A 17,550-nucleotide genomic window follows, 5' to 3' on the forward strand; every position below is an offset into this window, starting at 1 on the left:
AGAACGCGCCGCTGGATCGCGACTGGACCGGGTAAGTAAATGTGCCCCAATGACACACTCCAGCTCTGCTATCCCACTGTCATCTCTGCTATATGCCTCCATCCCCTAGAATAAAGTCCTTATCTTTTCTGTAGTAGAGTAAGTTTCTGTGTAGTAAGAGTAGAGAAGCGCCTGTGCCTGAGCTGATCTTGTAATGCAGGGGGAAGGGGCAGGTGTCAGAGAGCACTACAGCATGCAGACAAGAGAAGCCATTCATGAGAAAAATCCAACCATAGTGAGATGATTTACTGTTGGATTCAGGGAAATTTTAAACATCTGGACTGATAGAGACAGGTTGGAATTATATCTGTGAAAGGCTGTATTTTTGTCAATGACAGTGAATTAGAGAATGTGTTATTTTGTTATCCTGAGTATATTTAAGAATATTGTCTTTGCAGGAATTCCCCTTTTTAATGGTTGCCACTTTTAGCAAAATAAAAATAAACTTTAAACCACAAAGTTCATCCTAATCCTAGTAACTACCTGGCATTTACTTACCTCCCTGTATCCCCTAGTCTTCCTCACAGAGCTTATTGCTCCCTATGTGTGGTTGTCTACTAAATCAAGAGTTTCAGTCAGGTTTGAGTATTGACCTTTGTGCCTAAATGCTTCTGGTCTCCAATCTGGACATCAACTTAATCCAGTACCCATAAATACTTGGTCCAGTGACAGTTTGTGTGCCTTGTTTTAGCAAGCTCAAGCTTTGATATCATATCCAGAATTTAAATAACAAATATATATTGGAACTTACAATTCAAGAATGTTAAAAAAAAAAAAAAAAAACTTTGAAATGAGAACTCAATTATGAGGTGTTTTATAAATACATATCTGCATTGAATTTATTAATGGAAAAAAAAAACTTCATTTATTTTACAGCAACATCAAGGAAAGTTATTCACACAAATAGAGAACACGTGTATTAAAACCTCATGCAGATTTTCTTAGCTTTTTTTATTTCTTCTTAGAGTCATCCCATGTAGTGTGCCAAATTTACACATCCTGATTGCATATGAATTTTCATCTCCAATGGACATTTTTTATTACCAAAAAAATGTAATACAACTGGAATAGGTGATCCCAGCAGTAAAATATTTTGTAGGCTTCCAATGGTCATTAAAAAGCGAAAAAAATAAATAAATAAATAAAATAACCTTTATAGTATATAGATTTGTACTTTAATAAGTTGTCCCAGAATGAACTTAAAGGGGTTATCCCGTTTCAGCAAATAAATGTTATTATTTCTGTAATTATACAATTACAGTTTTCTAGATCTCTGCTTGCTATCCATCTATAGAAATCTGTCCATGGTCATGTGATGTCACACATTACTATGATACTAACAAGCCGTGCACCTGTGTGACATCATAGTAATCAGAGTTGTGCACCTGTGTGACATCACATGACCATGGACAGATTTATATCAACAGGAAGTAAACATAGAAGCTTTCTGTAGCAGCACAGCAAACAGAGATCTAGCTAACCATGAGGAATTAATACAGAAAGTGTATTAGAAAACTGTATTATTTTTCATCATACAATAACATTTATTTCAGGAAATGGGTCCACCCCTTTAATTTGTTAATAGGTTATCAATTACGAATTTTTGAAAATATTTTTTACAACAATAAACCAATTGTTTTTGTTCTTTTTATTTATTAAAACCTAGATTGTTAAAACTCATTTTTGTTTAGATACATGGGACTGACCCTGAAAGGTAAAAAATAGTAATGAAAAGCGAATAGACATAAATCATACAGAATTCACATTTTTAAGAATACATTTCTGCAGGCATGTTACAAAGTGTTTCTTTTTACATTTATGTTAACAATTTTATTGTGCTTAAAATCAGGCAAGTTATCCATAAAACTTTGCATTCAAACTGTATAAGATTCATTAATGCCAGGTTGCTCCATTGTGTATATACATGTTTTATAATGTTAGAGAAATCTATAAATCTTGCAACTGATAAATTGTTATGCCTTCCATATCTTAACTATAGCACAACATTAGAATTATCAGCCAATTATGCATATGGAAAGGAAAAAAAAAACAACTTCTAACATTCAGAAAAAAAATGACAAATGTTTTATATATATTTATATATGTATAGTTTTTGTTTGTTTTTTTGGCTAATTTTGTCTTTGTCTTCACTGCAGTAGGATTTCCGACCAAACTTTTCCCCTTCTTTAAATACTTTAGGGAATTTTCAAACGCCGGGTTGTATGGCTGTTATACCCCGAACATTGTTCTCCCTGAAAAAAATCATAGCAAAAATGTATTAAACTACAGAGCAACCTGGCACTAACGGGGTAAGCAATTACTTTAATGTGGTTTTTATTATTTTACGTAGTATATATCATCCTTGTTTAAAAGAAAACCCAAAAAAATATACCATGTACTTTAATGTAAAGTTTCACTTTGGAGCTACTTTGCGGAACTAGAAATGAATGATGGCTCCAATAGATGCAGGAGGAGTCCACGTCTGCTGCAGGATACCCGATTAGATTCAGATTGTAAGCAGCCCCCCTGCCAGACTATCAGCAGGTTAAGACTGCTGTGTACTGCAATATCAAGTGTAAAAATAGAGAACATTATACATTAGTCTGTAACCTGCTGACATATAGGCAGGGATGTTGCAGCACATTTCTTTCAATATTTCCATTTTATAGAAGAAGAGAAATTATGATAATAGTATTTTACTGCTAAAACAAAGTCTTTTATTACACCGATTAATAAATCTGAAACCTAAAATGCTACAACGTCTCCGCAAACCTTAAACATAGTCTAATCCCGAGGTAGCCTGCCCCTCTCCCACTGTCTGTGGGTTTCCAAGGATAAAAGGATTTTTCTTTAATTTTAGATGCACTGGTGCAATAATACAAGTTGTTTGCAAAGTTGAACATTTTACTAATAAATACAAAATAGCTCCAAAATGGTGCAAGACATAAAATCTGTTTCAATTTATGATGGTGATGCATGGGTATAATATACCCAATATTCAACATTGGGTATATTATAATTTACTTATGATTTACTTAATTTACTTACTGTCAGTTGCCATGATGAATTTATTGTATTTATGCATAAATTGCTAAATATGCACCCAAGGAGGGCACATTTGCTCAAAGAAGACCACATTATTTATATCATTACAAGTCATCCATTTCCTTAACGGGATATTCCCAATGTAGCAGATTAATATTATTGTTAGTATAATCCAAAATTATATGGTTTCCCAGTTACTCATGGTTTGCTAGATCTTTGCTTGCTGTCATTCTAAAGAAATCGGACCATGGTCACCCAGGTTCTTGGCTCGTTAGTATCACAGTACAGAAATCAGAGCTTTGTGTTAAACCAAGCGTGATCCAATTTCTATCCACTAGAATGGAACATAGAAGCTTTCTATAGAATGACAGCAAGCAGAGATCTAGAGCAACACGAGTAACTGATACAGAAAGTATATTGGAAAACTATTACATTCCATTGTGCCCACAATAACATTATTTTACTGAAATGAGACCTCCTATATTACTTAGGTCGTGGGTGCTACCTATGTACGTTTAGTATCTGTATAGTAAAGAAGAGTTATAGAAGAGACATAGTAAGAAGAGAATGTGTAACGTTAAAATGTGTGAAACGTATTAATGTAACTCCATATACAATGAACAAAATGTTTTAGCTTTTGCCAACAATGCACTCAGTGTGAACTGCATCATCCCCTCTTATATACATTGCAGTGTACCTACATTATACCAACAACTACATCTACATTTTGAATTATTGTCCTTGAAATACTCATTCAATAACCCCAATTCTTTGTGATTTGTCTCTTAAAATAACAGCAATAATGTAGTACACGTAATATTAGCTCATCTTACATACATCTTCTACAAATTAAATTTTGCATTTGAATGTAAAAAGGATCTGTTGTCCTTCATTATATGCAAGTTTAAACATTGTCTTGGACGTAATATAAAAGATCATTTTCTAGATCATATTATCTCGTTACTGTACTGTTAATCCTCCTAGAAATGTACAGTATCAATAAACTGACAGCTGGATGGTTCTAGTGGATGGTGTTTCCCTATATAGACTGAAGGCTTATTCACACACAAGTTCTTTTCCTCAGTATGATATCCATGATTTCCAGCATAATCAGCCTGTTTTCTGCCAGTATTGTACCTGCACCCATCTTTTTGTACTTCCATAGGGCATCTTTTTTTTTCATGTTCCACAAAAACCGGATGGTTTACATTATTTAGCTGACAAAACCCGTGTTCCCTAGCAATATCAGTGAAATAAAAAAGACTGACTGCACATAAACCTCATCACATATTTTTTTGGAAACTTCTATTAGAGTTCGTGATGTGAAAATGTGAAAGAAATAGGATATGCTCCAAATACTTTTCCACAAATCCATTGAAAAAAATAGAAAATGTGAATAAACACAGACTAACAAGTATCAGTGTTTTATCCTTGGAAAATAGGATACAGGGAAAAAAACAGATGTGTGACTAAGCCTTAAAGGGCATCTACCACCAGGATGAAAGACTGTATGCAAATGAGCCCGAGGGGCTCATGGTCCATAGGTGTTAATGGAGCCTGGAGCCCCTCTTGCTCATTTGCATACCGTTTTTCATCCTGGTGGTAGATGCCCTTTAAATCTGTGTAAAATGTGCTCACTGTGTAGAGATTGTCTAGTCGAATGGTAACACCCAGTTGTCATTTTAGATATTTCCAGGACAACAAGAGGAATAATAACATTTTTACGTCTTTTTACGAATCATTACATCCTAAAGAGTACAATTATTTATAAGTAGAGAAACTGCGGGAATGCAAACAGATCAAATTTATAAATAAAAAGGTTTCTGTATTTATTAATTGAAACAAACAGTCAAAAATATGTAAATAACGATATAGTTCTAATTACCTTGTGGCGGTTTTATGATTCATTCTGCAAGCAAAGAGCAGATTCCAAAAACGGCTAGAAATAAAAGTCCACTAATTGCAAATTGTTTATTCACACAAATTTAATCATATTTCACAAAGGTTTGGTCCATAAATATTCAAAGGGAATCGTTCTATACAATGCATTTTTTCAAGAAACCAAAAAATAAAACATGGACATTTGTTCTCTACTACATACTGTACTGAAACACGAAGATGTATATATAAGATCATCATTTGTAGCCAACTAACCAGCTGAACTGAAAGTCAACTCTCTCCTGTAACAGATCATTGAAAAGTTTGACTTTATATTTTTTTTTATTCAGAAATAAGAATTAACCATACAAAACTATTGAATTGTCAAAAAAGGAAAACATTTTAACAAACAACACAAAGTCATCCTGATTTTCACAAAGTACTATAAAGTACAATAAGGCACTTGAAGAACTGAGATACAACCCCATATACAGGAGTATAATTCTTTATCTTTATAAAGGCAGGATATACAGACTGGGGTGAGTATGTAGCCTGAAAATTAACAGAAATTTATGTACATAATGTGAGCAATATTCTAATCACTTTTAAAATGGAGACAGCCATCTTTGATTTGTAATGTTTTTCATTGCACAATGTAATATTTGCTTGATTTCTTGATTGTTTTGTTACTATGCAAAATGTAAATGTGACTGAAGATTATTTAGTACTGAATGTTAAGAATTTAAGTAAAGGTTAAATCACCCAAAATGTATTAATCAAGAACTTAATATGGACCCTGAGAAGTTAAATTATACTTAAATTTACTTAATTTCAACTAAATGGAGAGCTGATTGAATTACATTTAAAAGGAAATTGCATTGGAAATTTTAATGGGTAGTTTTGTGAGAGAAGATGGAGTAGAAATTTTTGCTGTGTAATGCCTGCTCATTCCGGACTTAGAAGTCCAGTTGTTGGTCACCTACTGGGCTTCCAGAATGAGCAAATGTTTCAATGGATAGGTCCAAAACTGAATTCTATGAATAGAAAATTAAAACATCATAATGGCAGGTCAAAACATATGAGATATGTATTTTTGGATTTTACCCCTTTAGACTAATCTAAAATACAGTCATCTGTCCGATACTTGAAAATTTTCTGTACAGGTGACAATGAGAAACAGTAAGTTTCCTTGGTGTCTATATTGAAGTGTTTAAGGAATGTAAATGAATATTTCTATGACCAGTAACATCTTATACATGTGAAGTCAATGACGTATGTGCAGCAATCATATTACAAATGTGAAATGGCTACTCCAAAGCGCTACCTATTCTCAGTACTATGGTCATCCCCTTATCCAGCATTGAATTTTTAGAAGTGACTTAAACAGTTTGCTTTTCACTATTGGAAAAAACTCAGCATCATCGTAATAGTGCAGCATGTTAATATATAGGATCTTCTGTGAACCTCTTAACGTAATACACTAAATAAATGTGCAAAAGCTTTATTCACTCAAGCAAAACATGGATTCAGAGCATGATACACAATCATTTAATTAATAAAAAAAAGAACATTCACCAATGTCAAAGGCATTTGCCCAAAATACAGAATGTCAGATAATGGCAATGGATCTGATAGACCAATTTATCTACTTAAGTACTATATACCTTGTGAACTTCAGACTCTACATTATTGTTATTGTATCCTGGATAGTAACATTTGCATAAATTAACATTTTCCCAAAAGTAAATCATGGAGAGTTGTAGTCATTAAAGAATGTATAATAAAAGAAAGGAACGTCTTAATAGGACACATCTACCATCAGTAAAACTGAAAGTAGATGTCCTTCAACAGTAGCTAGACGGCTAAAAGGGTCATAAGAACCATAATTTTTTCCCTGGTTCAAAATGGTGTCCAAAAAAAGAAAAGAAGATTCATGCTCTCCTCTCAGATTAACCAAAATTCCAATTCCATTTGCTACTTCCTGCTACAGTCATGATGACCCAAAAAGGGGACAAGTAACAGTTTCAGCCATACAGAGAGATAGTGGTGAGGGACTACAAGGTTTAGGACTATTTTTGTACACCATTCTGAAGCACTTGAAAGCTGATCCTTCTCCATAAATGGCCGCCAACACATGCAATCTCTGCTGGTATGTGGGCCCCACCACCTTTTGATTTTAATTGGCACACCCCATGACGTCGTTGAATGGGGGCCCTGACCAAATGCTATGAGAGCTACATAACTACATACTGTATAAACTATATACATATGTCTTTTTTCTACTGTATAAACTATGTCCATCAAGTTCAACAAAGGAAGGGAAGAGATTGGATGAGTAAGGGATTCAAGCAACGACACTTACCAAGGGTCCTGACATAGCAGGGTCCTGACATAGCAGGGTCTGTATAAGGCCCAGCTGGAGGATGGTAGATACTAGGAAATTTCCAATATACTGCAATGTTTTCATATTGGGGTATATTGGATCAGCCCTCGGACCCCCTAGTACAAGTGTTAAACCCTGAGGGTGGCATAAAAATAGCAAAAAAAATAAATAAAATGAGAAACATTTTAGGTATTGCCGCATCCCATGTATTAAAACAGTGAACCCAGTAACTGGAAAAAACATTCAAAAATCTGAATGGCCACTTATAAACTATGTTTATGCAGAAACCATAGACAACTGGATGTTTTTGAACTTTTTCTTCTGATAATATTGTTCTAGTATACAAGTTATTGGCTTCATTCAGATTTTTTCAATAAATTAAATGAATTATTAAAATGACTGGTTCACATAAATATGAATGGGACAAATATGACCTCCGTTACATAAAAATGATTACCACAATATCAATAAGCCAACATGCAGTTTTGTAAATTAATCCATAATATGATTTTTTTGATTGTAAAATGTAAATAATTCACAGGATACAATAAAAATAACTGACAACTCTTTGCACATGAGATATTTTATACAAAAGTAACAAAAATAGTATATATTAGAAATAGTTGATGTTTGTGTGGTACAATCTGATTATTAACAAATGAAAAGAAAATCCATGTAAAAGCTCACTTTCCACAAAGAATATAGTCACAAATCATATTTTGCTTATTTCCATCTAACCTGAAAAATAGATACTAGAACATGATATCAAAGTAATATTCAGGATATTTACAATCATGATTGTTTCTTACATTTAAATATGTCTTTCTAATAAAATATTAATGTTGTTTTCAAATATTATCAAATATTTTATCCAGAATTTGATAAGTTATAAAAGAAAACGAAACAACTGACAAACATAGAACATGACCGGTCGAGATAAGAATGAGGAGTTTTTCTGGAATTTACAGGAAAAACTGGGTAACAAAGAAGAAGAAGAATGTATTCTAGTCTAGTGTTCTATACAAGACTGGTTTGGTTGTTAAAAATAGGGGAATTACTATAGCAACGGGTTTCTAAGAAACAGATGTATCTAATGGATATATCTGGCAAATAAAAAAACGTTTTTTCTGAAATCTCAAAAGATTACTCATACTAAAACTGACCACAAAATGGAAGAATATTTTATATGGAATGTTGTCTGGAACATTTGGGTAAAGCAGTAGACAAATATGAAAAATGATATTGCCCAGGACCTTGGACAGTTTCCTATATATTCTTATTAAAATAATACACATTTGTTGTCATTAGCAACAGAGCCCTTTTTTATGTGTAATTTGTGTCAACTGTTTTTGTCCCCACTGCCTTTAAGGGGTTGCCCACTTTTAGCAAATCGAAATTGTTTGTGTAATAAAAAGTTATGAAAGTAGATTTGAGAATTGTATAACAGTTTTCTAGGTCTCCGCTTGCTGACATTCAACAGGAAGCTTCATGGTCTACTTCCTGTGGATAAAAAGGTCCTTGGTCATGTGATATCACACTATTGGTCAGTGATTACTCTCTGTGAAATAATGAGCTGTGCACCTGTGCGACATCACATGACTTATTTCTATCCACAGGAAGTAAACATAGAAGCTACCTCTTGAATGTCAGCAAGCAGAGATCTAGAAAACTGTGAAGAAGATTCATACACAAAGTATATTGGAGGATTGTCTAACTTTCAATTACACAAACAATATACTGTCTATACTATATATTTTTACTTACACAAAAGTGAGTTGCAACCATAATATCAAATCTGTCCCACTGATTCATGCTTACAATGCAATTTAAAATTAATAGATACATTTTGTGTACATGAAGCAAACTGTAAATTAGGTTTAAAGTAATTTTTTTTCCTGCAAATATTTTGTGATCATTCTAGCTAGAATTTGTAATATTTTATTCTTCAGATCCATCACCACCACCTAACCCACACAATTTTTACTCCACAGTAGAATAGAAAAAGCTTAAAATCTTTAAGATATTTCTTAAATGGATTGTAACAAGAAAGTAGATTGGTGGTGGTTCAACACTGCCCTTTTGGGACTGCTACTCAGCTCTGTGACAGAGCTGGATTTCATTGAAATGAATAAGAGCTGTGCTGTAGAATGGGGCCAGGAATTATTCAGAAACAGCTGATCGAAGAAGTGGCCAGCCCCCACTTAGCAGATGCTGATGGGCTATGAAAAATTCCAGACAAATCTATTACCAGGGTGTGATATGTTTTTGAGCCGTGTGTCCATCTGTTAACTATATGTCATCAGTTTTGTAGACCCGCAAAAAAGTAAATAAATAAAGGTGGGAAATGATGTCCCCAGCTTGTCCCAATCACTTGAAGTGTCACATGATTGTGTTTAACAGCAACTGATCTGTAGATAAGAACACCGGGCAGATGACGTGTGGCATCGGTATTTTTCACAGGCCCATAAACTTCTATGGGAAAAGCATGGGCAGGAATGAACCTCCACATGTATACATGAAAAACAGCCATCCATACATTCATGTGCATGGGTCCATTAAAATCAATGTGTCAGTATGCCATCCATGAAAAAAAATAAAACGGAGAGCATACAAGCACAAATAATGTCCATGTGCATGTAGCCTTACCAAAATCTAGATCATATAAAAACAAGGTAACATATCTGCAAAGCCATGAAACATTTCATGAAGATTTTAACTGTGGAAGTTTCTTCCAGCACTTCAAAGACATGTTTGTACTTTGACTGAGTCACATCAGCTAAGATAAAAAGACACCTACAGCCCATGTGACAGGAGAAGAAATGCTGCAATGTATCAGTAGCTGTTTATTGTCCATTTAACTGAGATGCTCATAAAATTTCTAATATGCCATGTCCTTGACATTAAGTCCTGGATCATAATTATTATTGTAAAGATTGTTTTTTTTTTCTATGCATAGTGAAAATGTGGATAAACCTACATAATCTCAAGTGAAAATTAACCATTTGAGTTAGTGTGTTTAGAAGAGAGCACACTTACATGTAGGGGCTGTGATCCTAAAACAGGATCTTATTTTCATGAGCGCTGAAAATCATTCCATTGGAGAATAATAAAAATATGTAAATGAGGCTTGAACTCTCCTGTGAATGTCATCCAAGCCATTCGGCGCTCCCTCAGCTTAAAATTATTCACACCTTTTGCTGGCGTTTATTCCCCCTACTCCCTGACGTCACTGGGTGTGGGGCAGGGGAATGGGAGGGTGGAGGAGGGAATAAAGGCCAGCAAGAGGCGTGAATAATTATAATCCGAGGGAGCACCGAGTGGCTTGGATGCCATACACAGCAGCGCCCAGTCCTCATGTACATAACTCTTTTTTAATGAAGATAAGATCATGTTTCAAGATCTATAAATATGAAAGAAATTCCAGCATCATCTTCAGATAAAAAATATTTTTACTCAAACACCATTAAAACTGGCAGGGGTACATGAGGCAGGAAGGCTAAAGAAAGGAGTAGCGCCTTCTGCAATGCATTTCAAACTCAAATCGTGAGCTCTTTGTCAAGCTTGACTCCTCTCTCCAGCACCCGGCTGTATGACTGGATACGCATACGTTTGAGTGAAAGGATACTAACTCAAATGGATGATTCCTTTAAATTTTTGAGCATATGTATGTTCAGGGAAAAGCTAATACTTACTAATACATATTACCATGTTATGCCAATGTGCGTTATGGCATATATAGACTTTTATGGTTCCCTGCTGTACAAGTGCCACTGATTTCATATTTTTTTATTACAACACATTCCAAATTAATCTGCCACATAAAAGGGCATGAATCATTAGATGCCAAATGATGGAATTGTTTTTGCTTTTTGAACAGCTTATTAATTTTCTACTATAGAGAAACATACTACACGAGCCTTCATACAGCCTGAGGCCCGCAGATGCTTTAGCAGTATTTTCTCTATAAGTTGCAGGATACAAGTAAAAGAAATGCAAAAAAACTCTGTTCTGCACAGGCTGCAGCATTGTAAACATTCACAAAGTACATTGAATTTGATCATCGGAAACCATTTTTTAACTCATCTTGGAATTGTAACAGTTCACTAGTCTTTTTATGTTGTGGGCAATTAAAAAAAATTTTTTTTCAAGGTTATGGAAATAAGTATAATATAATTTCTTAAGAGGCACTTATAAGAATGGATACAATTAAATGATACCTCATGATGTCAACTGAAAAGCAAAGTAAAAAGATATGTATTTCCTTAAGAGGGGCCATCAGCTTTCTTGACATTTGGATCCCACATAAAATAATTTTGGAGTATCTTTTCCCAAAGCTCCATTGACAACTGGATGACTTATAAAGAAGCATGGGTGTCTCAAAAAATCCATTAGGCAATGGTCACATGTGTTGTGCGTCATGAATATGGACAATACACAGTTGTCAATTTATTAATACATGTCCAAGCAGCACAACAAAGGAAAAGATGCTCCAAAATTGATATTGTATGTGAAATACAAGGATTTAGAATAGCAGATGTCAGTGGAGGCAACAGGAGAGATTTACTAGAAGTCATATATATATAACATTTTATTTTGCTAGGTTATCAGTGCATAAAATTACAGCTATGTATAGCTTTAATGACCCCATAACAGTTTCTGGCAGTGAGAAAAATTGAGACTTACAAATGTCATTATTACAATCTTTGGGCAGAAACCTTAAAAACTAAATAATTTTTTAAAAAAAAGAGTTCACACAGAGAATGTAACTTTCTCAATGTGGAATTGTCCATTTGGAGACATTGGAATCTAATAAATCCTAACCATGCCAGTGGTGTATACGATATGACACATTAAAACTGTTCCAATATGAGGATCCAAAAATCGGTCAATAGTTTACACACTAGAGATCAATGCTATTGATGGGGATATGGTCTGGATGCACATAATGTCCATGGTTACAGTCTGGGTGTAGAGGTACAGCCAGAATTAGGGCTAGAGACAAGCGGTTTGCGGGACACTGACATTGGGCAGCCAATCAGGCAAATTAACGCCCCTGGCCAACTAGCAATAGCTGTTATTATCCAGGGGGACACCTCTGGCCAATCATAGCCATGGCTAGTTGACCAGGAGCATCAATTTGCCAGATTGGCTTGAGGACACACTCAAACCCAAACGCAATTTCGGGTCCACTGATCTCTAATTGGGTCTAAACGTTCAGCACTGATAACTTGACAAAAACAATATTACATTTTCCATACATATAAAGGGGTCTTTCATACAACACTTCTAGTAGTTCTCCTGTTCATGAGTCTGTTTATCGTCCACTGACTGTCTACTAGCAGAATGATAGCAAGAGATGACAGTCCTGGATTTTGGCAGCTACTGGATGAAACAGAGGGCAGCCATGGAAATCCATTGCACGCAATATACCACAATGACAACTTTTTGATTTTTTTTTTTTTTAAAACACAGAATTTTTATAAATATTGGACTTTTTTTCTTAGTTAAACTTAAAGTAAAATTAATTTAGTAATTTAAAGAAATAGGCAGTCTTATTTATGAAAGGAAAGGGGATGTATCATTGAAAATCACAGTGAGAAGAGTAAGACAAAAGTAAGTGCTGGGGTACCAAGTGGGCCTCAGTCCCTGCCAGTACTGCACCAGGCTCCAGCACTGACCTAAATGTGATATAACTCAGGAATGAATCATTGACCACATAGCGCACAATGACATATGACCTCTTGCTGTGTCCAGCACATCTCTGTACTCTGCCCTACACAACATCCATCCATGGAGACCCATGAAGATTACATAGTGTTCAGGCACATAAGAGATGCCTATATGGCGCAATTAATTATATGGCGGTAGAGTTGATTCTTCTTCTTCTAAAATGTTTGCTTGGTATTTCCCAAATAGAGGGTTAAATGCACAGTATTGCAACAAAAAAAGAGACAGCAGAAGACAAGAAGAGTCTTAGTACATGTTAAAAAAGATTGGTGAGTGTAGTTTGAGAAGGGCTTCCGGACTCATGATTGTCCATGTTTGGGGTTACAGAGGCCCCAACATTGAGGGAGGGGCTGGTGAGGTCTGATAATGTGGATGCGCCACCTGTTGGTGTAAGTGCAGCACTGTCCGTGGATGCTGGAGCGCTGAGAGAGGCACCTTCAACCTTATCGCCTCCCCCATTCTCCTGACGTAAAAGATTCCTTCTGAATTTCGCCCGAGCGTTTTGAAACCAAACCTGCAAACCAATCCCAGGGCAGTCCTTTTACCGATTATTTCTTTTATATTTTTTTACCCAGATATTTAACTGGGTGTATTTTTACCTACTTCTTATAACACACGAGACAACAAAATGGCCTACTATTCTACAGCCAGAAGTCACACTCAAGCTTGTAAGAAGCTTTTGTAGGATTTACATGATGGTAAGTGGCCATAAACACTATGACCATATTCACATAGTGCAGTTAATGTGCTTTTTGGGTTTCCATATAGAGAAACTGATCAATCAAAACTTATTTTAACTATTTAAGTGTCCAAGGCTGTTCTAAAAGATGCAAAAACAGCACTACGTGAGAAAGGCCTTTACCAGCCTGTAAAACTGATAAGAATTCTTAGCCTGTATTTACTGGGCAGAATATCATCCAGTAAATTGCAATTATCTCTGTGATACAGGTGTCAGTCATAAAAGGTTTTGCCTTATTTAAATTAAAACTGCTATCCGGAGACTAGCAAGTGTTTGATAATCAGTGCCCTTCTCTTACATCTACTACCCAAAAACATTCACCCATTTAAAATATGACACCAGTATCTAAAATGCTAAGACATTCAGTATATAGCTCGGACTATTAGCAGGGAGAAGCCAGACTAAAAGACGCTGATTAATAATACATAAGGGCCATTCTGACAAACCAGGGGTATCACAGGACATCGCTAAAGGAGAAGTCTTTGCTCACCTGTAGGACTCTTTTGGTTAATCCTGTTTTCTGAGCCAGTTGCTTCAAATCCTTTGCATCTGGATTATGGTTTATAGCAAAGTAGGACTTCATGGTACGGAGCTGGTGATGTTTGAATGAGGTACGCATGCGTTTTGTCTTTTGGGAGGGAGGATATGACTGATCTCTGTCCAAATCGGTCTCATTCTCATTGCAGCCTGTAAAGAAAATTGAAATATTTTATTGTGCTGGGTACTAAAGATAGGTTTGGACAGCTATAAAAATCCTTTCTTTCTCTGTTGAGATAGTTACAAGATAGATAAATGAAAACATAGGAGGTTTGCAATGCTGGATCCCTCATTGTCTAGGTCCTTGAAAAAAATTTAGACTGTGGTCCCCTCACATAAACTAATAATGGAATTTTTACATGGTAGTTCATTAAGAAACACAACTGGATTATAACACAGAAAAGTACCTAGTGGCATGTATTCACACTATTACCATAAGAATTTCAGGTTAAAGGAAATCTACCATTTGTTTTTATGCATTGTAAACCAAACATATCTTGAGAATGCTGTAGCGACACTGATGCAGGCACATATCTTGTTTAATCCCTGAACCGAGTAGTTTTTCTCAAAAAACAATAATAAAATTCAGGACCTCGGGAAAGATAAGATAAGATAATCCTTTATTAGTCCCACAGTGGGGAAATTCACAGCGTTAAATTCACAAAGCTGGGTGCAGACTGTCTTCCATGCATAAAAGAACTGCCTGAACTGTTCAAACAGCATTAATCAAACTGAGATGGATGACTAATATACAGCAGCTGGGGGATGGTGCAGCAATTGGTTACTTCTGTCTGTCAGGGACAACACAGTGATGACGTATTCTCGGCTTATGCTCGGCAGGCAGAAGCAGTGCATGAGAAGGGTAATGCGAAGCACAGGGGCAGCCACAGGAGTGACAGAAGCTCATTATAATTTTATAGAAGTTTTTTCAGCAAAACCACTAAGTTCAGGGATTAAACAAGATATGTTTTGGCATCAGTGTAGCTACAGCATTCTCAAGGTATGTTTGGTTCATAATGCATAAAATCAAATGGTAGATTTTCTTTAAGTTACTGTCAATCACTATGATTAAAGGTATCTGCTAAATGAACAAAATATAGGTTACATTCAAATTTGTTATGCTATGGTGGCTCCAAACATTAAATCATAATGAATCAAATCTGCCAATTTCTGCAAGACTGGCCAACTATGTTTACTGGGGTTTCTAAAGCAATAATCTTCTTGAGCTTCTTGAGTTTGGTCTTCAGAAATAGAATTTGTCCTTAATCAGGGACATATTTTATTACATAGTTCAGTGGCCTAGATATGTATTAGCCAGACAATAACCATGTATCGTTTCAGGAACTTAAACAATTTCTGAAAATTTTCCTCCCATAAAGAGACATGTAATCACACCCTCTTCATGGATAGCATTTCAGGTAAGTGATATAGCCCTTACTACTACTCTTTTTCTGTAGCTGAAAAAAGTTGAGAAAACTCTGACATGATTATTTTTATGTATTACTCTAAATAGGAACCTTTTAATCTTTTAATGAAATGAACAGTTGTAAAAGAAAAAAGGAAAGCGGTATGTACTTTATCAAATAACTACAATTCTTTAAAAAAAATAATAATAATGAAATATACACAAAATCCATTAGGGGGCGCTGTGATACTGTCATGGAATGCTTTCCAACATGTTGTTTCTGTAGAAGAAAGCACTGTACAATATAAATTATTTGGAATATTCCATTCTCAGAATCCTGCTTACCAAGAAGTCTAAAAATCTAATTTATAGTAAGAAAATTATTCTAAAAAAAATTGCTGGTCCGTGGACGTTGTAATTTCTGCATGATTATTCATGATTCATGATTATGATAAGTCCAGAAGATGCAGCACAGCATGGAAAGAGTTTCACGCTTTGTTTCACTTGGAAGTTGGAGTGCAGCCTCTTCGGTGGTCTTGGATTCATAAGGACCACCCTTCATTGTTTTCCTCTGGACTCTCCTTTTCATATAGATAAACATTGGAAGAGCCTCTGACACATAGCATTGCCTCTCCCATTCACATTGCACATATGCTGATCAAGGCCTGATCACAGAGAATGGAATAGATGTTTCTGCACTGATCACAACAACTGGAGCAAAGTATCACTGAAAACACAATGAAGATCTCCTGAAAGGGAGGGACCCCAGTCACCAATCCCTTGTCCAGGGTGTAACTGAGCTGCAGTACCTGCACATAGCCATTGGGATGGTTGCACGGTGCATGGGAAATTCTGAAAGAGTAAGGGATCCCATCACTGAAAATACTAGAATCAAGACTCCATGAACTATTTGGTGCAACCTATCTTTTGGCAAGTGATGGCATAGCCTACCGAAATGCTATCACCGGTACTTCTATACAGAATTGGGTGACCCCTGGCTTCTGCATACAAGAATAAAATAATGGAAAGATGGCTGTACATGTACTTCCATTAATCCATTCAATTATAAGGAAATTGCAAATTCAATCCAATATAACAGATTAGGATGTAGTAACATATTTCTAATGGTGTCAGTTCCAGCCTTGGGCCCTCTCTCCCTATACTGTATGTTAATAGATAGACGTCAATCAAGATGGACCAGGCTGTGAATTTAGAAGGGGGCCCCCCAATGGCCTGGCCCTTGACTATATTTACAATCATGCTCATATGATGCTCTCAACATTTCTCTCAGTCTAAGGCTATGACTTTGTCATATTAATGAGGGTATCTCTTCAGATACTGCATAATAACATCACATTGTACACCCATGTACCGCTCATTTCTGCTTATGAGCAAAGTGATAAACCAAAAGGGTGACATACATGCACATGTCTCATCATATGATCCATCTATAAGTACATGCATTACAGAAATGCTCTACGCTATTCAGAATACATTACATTATTCCATTGCCTATGTGGTATAAGTGTCTGTGATATTGTTGGTCTACTCAAATTTATCCAATCAGTAAAACCCACTTAACACAGCTTGTGTATAAATGAGCAGATATATAGAGCTATATATATATGTGTGTACTATATATTATTTACTATGCAGAACGAAAAATGCCAATTTCAAGTCAATAATCCTATGAAGTAACCTCCCACAGCCATACAGATACATTACAGAATACTATCATCATCATGTAGCCACAGTAAGGGGGAAGACAGATTTTTACAGGTCCTTGTGCCAGCAGTG

At 35.5% G+C, this 17,550-nt stretch overlaps 1 protein-coding gene across 8 annotated transcripts in view; it reads right to left on the reverse strand.

The window, feature by feature from the left end:
- Window positions 1-853: 853 nt before the first annotated feature.
- LHX9 (LIM homeobox 9) overlaps window positions 854-17,550 on the reverse strand; it is a 32,714-nt gene continuing 16,017 nt past the window's right edge. For 6 of the 8 annotated variants that reach the window (XM_072128781.1, XM_072128785.1, XM_072128780.1 and 3 more), the window contains exons 5-6: window positions 14,302-14,498; window positions 5,052-13,586 (exon numbers count right to left, since the gene is read on the reverse strand). In XM_072128781.1, coding sequence (XP_071984882.1) covers window positions 13,329-13,586; window positions 14,302-14,498 — 455 coding nt within the window. In that variant the 3' untranslated portion in view covers window positions 5,052-13,328. Of the gene's footprint in view, window positions 2,292-5,051; window positions 13,587-14,301; window positions 14,499-17,550 lie in introns of those variants that run through there. The other 2 variants (XM_072128787.1, XM_072128786.1) reach the window with 1 other exon arrangement.

Source organism: Engystomops pustulosus, chromosome 10 (assembly GCF_040894005.1).
Source record: "Engystomops pustulosus chromosome 10, aEngPut4.maternal, whole genome shotgun sequence".
NCBI lineage: Eukaryota > Metazoa > Chordata > Amphibia > Anura > Leptodactylidae > Engystomops > Engystomops pustulosus.